The sequence below is a fragment of the Ipomoea nil genome, unplaced genomic scaffold (assembly GCF_001879475.1).
Source record: "Ipomoea nil cultivar Tokyo-kokei standard unplaced genomic scaffold, Asagao_1.1 scaffold2283, whole genome shotgun sequence".
NCBI classification, from domain to species: domain Eukaryota; kingdom Viridiplantae; phylum Streptophyta; class Magnoliopsida; order Solanales; family Convolvulaceae; genus Ipomoea; species Ipomoea nil.
In genome coordinates, this window is record NW_017618711.1 from 3,480,199 (window position 1) to 3,488,694 (window position 8,496).

The following is an 8,496-nucleotide window of genomic DNA, read 5'->3' on the forward strand; positions in this document are numbered from 1 at the left end:
CATTAAAGAAAATACTTCTGTGAACTCGAAATGCACATATGGTTTGTTTAATTTCATTAAGTTTTATTACCTAATTAAGTACTCGAAGGCAATCTGCATTCATAATGGATACTACTCGCGCTAATTATGGCATATCATTATGGTTGGTGTAATCTTGTTCTTGGAAATTCGTATTTGCACCAAGTGAGAGAAGTTAACATTTTTCATTATGTATTATTATTACTAGTATTTTACCCGTGCGATGCACGGTATGAAACATATAAGCATAAATGTTATGGTCTCATATCAATCGTTATTTTGACTATAAAAAGTTAATCGATAATAATAGGAAAAAGAAAAAATAATCAAATACAACATTTTAACAACAAATGAAAAACAAAATTATGAATCTACATTTTAAAAAAAAAATTATGAATCTAAAGTATAGAAATTATGGATCTACCCCTGTGTTCACCATGCGTATGATAAACACGTTTTCACAACATAACTATTGCTTTGCAAGGTAGACCCATGTCCATCAATCGTTATACCCTACACCACGGCGCGCGTAGCACTGTGCGCCGCGCGCCTCCCAAAACGACGTCGTTTTGGGAGGCGCGGTAGGAAGTTGCTGTGATTATGTGTATTTGTTCACACAATTATGTGTATTTGTTTACACAATTATGTGTATTTGTTCATACAGTTATGTACATTTTTTATACAATTATATACATTCTTTTTATACAATTATGTACATCCGAATCAGAAAATTTGTGTGTATTATGTTAAGAGTTGATGTGTATTATGTTAAAAGTTTATGTTTATTATGTATTATGTTAGATTATGTGTATTATCTTTTAAAAAGAGTATGTATATTTTGTTATATAATTATGTACATTCATGTATACAATTATGTGTATTCTAGTATAACATTATGTACATTTTTAAACAACGGGTTTTTTTAAAGAAAAAATTACTGCCATTCACTGGGGCGGAAAATTTCAAAAAAAAAAAAAAATTAAAACAACGTCGTTTTGCATCTGGACGCACAGTGCAATGCACGCCGTGGTGTAGGATATAAATTGTCCATGTCCATGGCATAACTATTGAACTTTATATCAGCCTAACATAAGTCTAAGCCCAATTTAAAGAAAGGCTCAGCCCGTATATCTGACCCAAAGAGCATATTTTTGTAATTACATGACCCATGTTTATTATTTTTAATTTACACCCAAAGAGCATTTTATTTTTTAAAAAACAACCAATATAATACCACAATTGGTTCATTCTAATTATTTTAGAACTTCATTTTTTAGTTTTTATTTTTTCCATTGCAAATAAATTTTAGTCATTACAAACTTTACTATAACTAACAGAAATTAGACCCACAAATATATATATTTGTAAATGATTTAATCATGGTCAAAAAATTCTAATATGTGGTCCAAAATCAATAATATGTAGTCCGTCCAAAAGAAATAACATTGGCCCAAGTACAAAATATGATACTCAACCCTAATTTTGGATATCTCAAGCCACAACACACATATTTGCTTTTCTCATTTTTCACTTTCCTATACTTTCTGTCTAGACAATCACACTCACACCTCTCTCTTTCTGGTTCTAGAATTTTCAGTCGACCACAACTCCCATTTTCTTCCATTTCTTTCTGTCGCAATGCTATTTGCACACCGAACTGAGATTGCGAAAATCCTTAACCAGAAGTCCGCTTTTAGAAAATCAGTTTGTAAAATGGAGGGGTGGCCAAACAAATGTTGCGTCATCCAGTCAGCTTCAAGATCCACGTCCATGCAGCTACCGATTCAATGTCGTCATTACGACTAAGGTGTGTACGACAGAGACTAACAAATGACGTTCATATACGTTGTTTCACATATTGTTGGCGTTGTGTAAAAAAAGGACGAAGAATGTTAGGGAAAAAATACGATAAACAACTTAGAACTGCTAAAAAGCTAAGAAAGCAGATAAAAAACTTATAATACAAAAATCAATACCGTGTTTAATTTTGATGTTATTTCATATCCCTTGGATAGAAAACAATGGTAGAAAAATTTCAGAATTACATAACTACACATCCATAATTTCATCACATCCATAATTTCATAACTATACATCCAGAATTATATAACTACACATTCATAATTTCATAACTATAAATCCAGAATTGCATAACTACACATCCATAATTAATAACTATACATCCAGAATTGCATAACTATACATCCATAACTTCATAACTATACATCCAGAATTGCATAACTATACATCCAGAATTTCATAACTAAAAATCCAGAATAAATAAACTAAAAAATGAATAACATAATGTTGTTGCTGGGAATCGAAACCGACTTTTTTAAAATAAGAGGCGTGTTTTGATACAACGATGTCATTTTTGTATCCGTATGCACCATGGCATAATTTGCCCATAATTAGGATTGCCGGCTCTCATTTTATTAAGAGGTGGTGAACCTGATAGCCCATAATTAGGATTTAGGATTGCAGGCTCTCAATCTTGGCAATTTATATCCTACATCACGGCGCGCGTTGCACTATGCGCCCAGATGCAAAACGACGTCATTTTAATTTTTTTTTTTTTAAATTTCCCGTCCCAGTGAATGGCAGTAGTTTTTTCTGTAATGTTATACTAGAATACACATAATTGTATACATGAATGTACATAATTATATAACAAAATATACATACTCTTTTTAAAAGATAATACACATAATCTAACATAATACATAATAAACATAAACTTTTAACATAATACACATCAACTCTTAACATAATACACACAAATTTTTTGATTCGAATGTACATAATTATATACAAAGAATGTACATAATTGTATAAAAAATGTACATAACTGTATGAACCAATACACATAACTGTATAAACAAATACAAATAACGTTGTGAACAAATACACATAATCTCAGCAACTTCCTACCGCGCCTCCCAACACTACCCCAAAATGACATCGTTTTGGGAGGCGCGCGGTGCACAGTGCTATGTGCACCGTGGTGTAGGGTATAACGGCTCTTGTTCTTGGGGCCCATAATTAGGATTGCAGGCTCTCAATCTAGCTCTTGTTCTTAGGCCCATAATAAGATTGCAGGCTTTCAATCTAGCTCTTGTTCCTGGGCCCATAATTAAGATTGCAGGCTCTCAGTCTAGCGGAGCGTTATACCCTGGACCCGTGTTCACCATATGCATGGTGGATATGCTGTAGATTCATAATTTTTATATTGTAGATTCATAAAATTTATAATGTAGATTCATAATTTATATATTGCACATTCATAGTTTTTGTACTGTAAATTCATAATTTGATAACTATATGTGCATAATTTTATAATTATACAGTTTAGAAATTATGAATCTACATTACATAAATTATAATTCTACAGTACAGAAATTATGAATGTGCAGTATAGAATTTATGAATCTACATTATAAATTTTATGAATCTATAGTTTAGAAATTATAAATCTACAGTATAGAAATTATGAATATACAATATAGAAATTATGAATGTACAATATGTTCACCATGCAGATAGTGGACACGGATCCATAGCATAATTTGCCAAATCTAACTCTTGTTCTCCCCAGATTGTATTCATTCACTTTCCCCCCGATTGTAATCTAATACAATGTGAAGAGCTCTTATTCAACGTGCTTTATATTAGATTACAAGGTCATAAAATAAGGTGCGGTTATACCTGACCACAAAACTAGAGAAATATAACTAAGAGACTAATACTAAGTCTTCACATAATCATTCACTTTTTCTTTATTCTATTTAGGAATAAGGGTCAAAAGCACACTAAAATGCAATTAGTTAATTGAATAAAACATGTCATTGGCCCAGGAAAAAAAATATTTTCTAAATTAGGGATAAATTTTTAACCAATCATTCTAAATTTAAAATATTTGTTAAAAATAATTATTTAAAATTAAAAAAAAAAAAGATTTAAGAACTCAATTACATGTCTTTTGGGTTCAATAGTCTAATTACATTTTGGAGATGACCTCCTATTTAATATAGCTTCGTTTCTCGGTTTTCAAAATGGCTAATGGCTAGAAGTTAAAAGAATGTTTTAATAAATCCTAAAGAGAAACTAATTAAACACTAATAAAAGTTTGATACTAAGCTACAAAGTAACTAAGCTACTAATAACAAACTAATATACTAACCAAACGGAAAATTCATAATTATTTTCTACCTAAACTAACTAAGCTACCAGAAACGTGGATGACAACAAGGCCGCCACCGCGCTAAAAGCAACATAAAATGATGAGACGCTGTAGCCTGCGGAATTTGCAGCTGCCGGTGCCGGACTATGGCCGGAGTGGGCTGCCGGTTTTGAAGGAGCCGGAGTAGGAGAAGACTTCGGAGGTGCAGTTGAAGAAGCGGCAGCCGGCGGCAACACCGAAGGAGATGGTGGTTCTAAAGACTTAAACGGTGCGGGAATTGGAGAATCAGGGGAATCAGCCGGCGGAGATGGTGGTGCCGGAATTTGAGAGGCGGGAACCGGCGAAGGAGATGGTGGTTCTGAAGACTTAAGCGGTGCGGGAATCGGAGATTCAGCCGCCGGCGGCAACACCGAAGGAGATGGTGGATCTAAAGACTTAAACGGTGCCGGAATGGGAGAATCAGGGGAATCCGGGGCCGGCGGCAATACCGTAGGGGATTGTGGCTCTAAAAGCTTAGTCACTGCCGGAATTGGAGCCGGTAGCGGTGCAGGAATTGATGAATCAGGGGCCGGCGACGACACCGAAGGGGATGGTGGTTCTGAAGATGTAGCCGGTGACGGAATCGGAGAATTAGGGGCCGGCGGCAACACCGAATGCGAATACTTGGTAGGTGGTGCCGGAGTTGGAGAAAAAGCTGCAAATGCCAAAACAAACAGGTGATGAACCGGGAGACATAGATACTACTGCATGTATACAAATAGTCAAATTAGTGAATAAATAATATTAAACATCCCTTCGGGAGAATTCCTAAATAACCCAAGTTCCATTTCCACAAGGCACCCACAAATCTCTCGAAGCAAATTAGGATTAGTCTCCTGAATTAATCGGATCAAATTAGGATTAGTCGGGTGAACTTGGACCATCGGACTAGGAACGATCCAGACCCATCAAATTGAAATTAGTCGGGTGAACTTGGACCATCGGACTGAGAACAATCCAGACCCATCAAATTGGGATGTCGGGTGAACTTGGACCATCGGAGAACGATCCAGACCCATCAAATTGGGATGTCGGGTGAACTTGGACCATCGGACTCAGGTGAACTTGGACCATCGGACTAAGAAAGATCCAGAGACCATTTCGTGATTTAAACAAAAAAAATATACGTAGTATTAAACAATCCTAAGCACCCCACACTCTGGCCTGATTAAGCATGTGAAATGATGTAAATCACTATAACTCACTATAACTCAGTAACTCAGCATGTCAATTTCACACTAACCCTTGTCTTTTTTTTTTTTTTTTCCAGATACTATCTACTGAATCAATAAGTTAAGTTCGTGCGGATATAAACTGACCATCACCACAGCTACGTTTTATATCATTTGTGACCCCACAAGCAGAAGGAAGATAGGCGGCCCGGTCCATATCAACCGGAATCTCCAAACCGGCGGCGTGTTTAATGGCAAAGCAAATACACTCCCCGTGGGTCTCCGCCACCTTGTTCAATCCCCGGCAACAACTCCCGCTCGGCTTCTCCGCATCGCTCCCTTCTCTTACGTAGAAAAGACACTCCTTCACATCTATTTATTCAAAAAAAAAAAATGTAAGTTAATGCAAACTAAAAATCTGTAATTAAAAAAAAAATGTATACATAGTGTAATCTTACAGACCAGATAACAATATATCTAAACAGTCCGTGCTCGGAGATGGTGCCGGAGATGGTACCGGAACACCGTGCACCACCACCACCGCCAGTGTGGCTAAAATACAAGTAATAAACAAAGCCTGTATGGCCGCCATTTTAGTTTATATATGTTTGAGCCTCTAAGAGAATAGCTAGGGTTTTGTTTAACAATGATTTAGAATTATATAATAATGGATTTGCATTTGAAATCCCTTCAAAATCTCCCATGATTTGTGTAACTGATCTGTAGCTAGAGTGATAATCTGTAGTTAAGATTTAACCTTATCCATTTAATCTCCAGTGAAAATGAGATTTATGGGGTGGGTAGTATCGAATGTTAATATTAATACTAATATTAATTTTTAAGTTATTTTTACTGGTTGGATTTATGTATTGTTTTAGTGTTTAATTATGAATTATGAAATTTAAATATCTAATATAATTAATCACATATTCACCAGATATTGCCTCAATTTAACATATTAAAAAAGGTATCTAATTGCACTTTTTAAAAGTTTAAGGATCTAATTGACTTTTTAGGTAAAATTTAAAGGCTTATTTGACCGTTAACATATAATTGTTTACAAATATTTAGATCATAATAAATACGTATATGTGTATATATTTTTATTACGCAACAAAAATATATTTTTGATCATCTTCAATTCTTGTTTTTTTTGAATGCTATGTTCGAACATACTTTCTCAAAAATATATTTCTGATCAGCAACGAGGTCATTACATGCCATCTGAGCATAATGTGCTTGGTTTGATGATACTATCCGAACAATATCAGCATGAATATATAACTTAATGGAAAATCTTTAATCTTTAATGAATATATAACTTAAAGATCGACTTGATGATACTATCCGAACAATATCAACATGGTCATATTAGCGTACTATTAGCTGGCACTGGAAATCCAAGTTTCCTTTACTGAATATATTCTTCTTCCCACAATGTCCATATATACATATACTCCCCCCATTTGTATCGCCCAAATCCTTTTCCACTTTAAAAGAATTAAAATTTTGTCTCCAAATTTCAAGATTTTGAATTTTTCTGATACCCTTTTTCACATATTTATGTTTCTGATACTCGTTTTGACCTAATGTCTGGTACGGAGGATAATCTGAGTCAGTGGCTAAGCGGCGGCGGTGGCGGCGGATGGAAGAAGAAGGTTACGGCAAAGAGGTACCCGCCACCGATACCGTCGAAATTTCCGTGGGAAATGAAGAGGTATTATACGGAGGATGGGCGGCTGATCATCAACGTGGAGAAGGCTACATGTCGCCTCGAGTACTTCGAGTCCCGCCGCACAGAGGGGAGGCTCCGCCTTGACCTCGTCCAGTATGACTGCGAGGAAGAGGCTGTGGAGGAGGGCACGGCCGGATCTTCATCGGTGAACGGCGGTGAGAAGATTGACGGCGGCGAGGCGTTGGCGGATTGCCACGGTGGTGACGGTGGAGGAAAGATGTTTTCGAGTTCTGCAAATGTTCGCGTTGCAGTAAGTGAGATACGACCTGTTCTTCGTACCTAAAACCATCGAGAGTGTTTTAACTTTCAACCTAAGTTGGACAAAAGAGATTACTCTTTTGGTTTTTGGTGAAGGAAAAAAAATAGAGGAAAAGATAAATAGGGAATAATTTTTTTAGACATTTAAAATTGTCAAAATAGGTTAAACCCATTGGGACACTACTCCACCCCACGCCCTAATAAATGGGGTGGATTTTGATTTTTGAGGCCCACCAAAGTAACGAACTTTGGCAAGGCTAAGAGTGGCTCACCAATCTAATCTAGTTTATATATATTGTGTGTAAAAAGTCTAGAAAGGAAGGGTGAATAGACATTTTAATCTTTTTCAAAATTTATATTTTGGAGTTTGCCTATATTTATGTAGCTATAGCTTGTGTTGTTTGAGTTTGTAGCATATTTGAAAGTTAAGTTTGATAAATTAAAAGTAATTGTGTGTGTTTGAGCTTCAACAAATAAGTAATGAAAGAGTAAGAGATAGGCCGGGGGATTGAGTTATTCCGCACATAAGTAATGAAAGAGTAAGGATAGTAAGGGATAGGCCGGGGTAAAGAGAGTAGTTGTGTGTATGTTTGAACTTCAACAAATAAGTAATGAAAGTGTCATTTCGCACCATGAACTATATTCATGCACCATGGTCTTTCATAACATATATTTTGAGTCACTTACCATTAATTTTTTTTAGCCTAACATTTTTTACAGGTTTCTAGGTTATGACATGGCACAAGTTATTAGCTGATGTGGACCTTCTTTTAAGTCAACCCCAAAATCAATCTTGATATGCTTTCTTCTCTTCCACGTTTCTGGAAATTTTTAAACACACTTAATAATAATCCAAGCTATGGTAGATTCCGGCCAAAAGTCACATGCAATCTTGATATGTTATCCGTTACAAAGCCATGTCATCCCCTCCATCCACCTCGCCTACCAGCTAGCGGAGAAAGGCTTCGTCGTCACCTTCATCAAAACCCATTTTGATCCGTGCACTACCCCCTCACCAAGAGCAACTGCCGGGAGCCCGGGACGACGACATCTTTTCCGGCATCCGCAAGCCCGTCCACGACATCCACTACGTC

At 36.1% G+C, this 8,496-nt stretch overlaps 1 protein-coding gene across 2 annotated transcripts; it reads right to left on the minus strand.

The window, feature by feature from the left end:
• Positions 1–4,078: 4,078 nt before the first annotated feature.
• Positions 4,079–6,098, minus strand: LOC109151237 (vegetative cell wall protein gp1-like). 2 transcript variants are annotated; one of them, XM_019299160.1, is made up of 3 exons: positions 5,904–6,098; positions 4,600–4,897; positions 4,079–4,503 (listed from the first exon to the last, which is right to left on the minus strand). In XM_019299160.1, the coding sequence occupies exons 1-3, from the start codon at positions 5,999–6,001 to the stop codon at positions 4,237–4,239; spliced, it is 663 nt and encodes a 220-aa protein (XP_019154705.1). In that variant the 5' UTR covers positions 6,002–6,098; the 3' UTR covers positions 4,079–4,236. The 2 variants fall into 2 exon arrangements, with proteins under 2 accessions (XP_019154705.1, XP_019154704.1); XM_019299159.1 differs by having other exon boundaries at positions 4,079–4,897; positions 5,904–6,094.
• Positions 6,099–8,496: the final 2,398 nt, after the last annotated feature.

Coding starts and splice junctions, on each gene's coding strand:
- LOC109151237 (XM_019299159.1), bottom strand. CDS start 6,001: ATGGCGGCCATACAGGCTTTGTTTATTACTTGTATTTTAGCCACACTG. Junction 4,898..5,903: donor CCATCTCCGGCACCATCTCC/GAGCACGGACTG, acceptor TGTTTTGGCATT/TGCAGCTTTTTCTCCAACTC.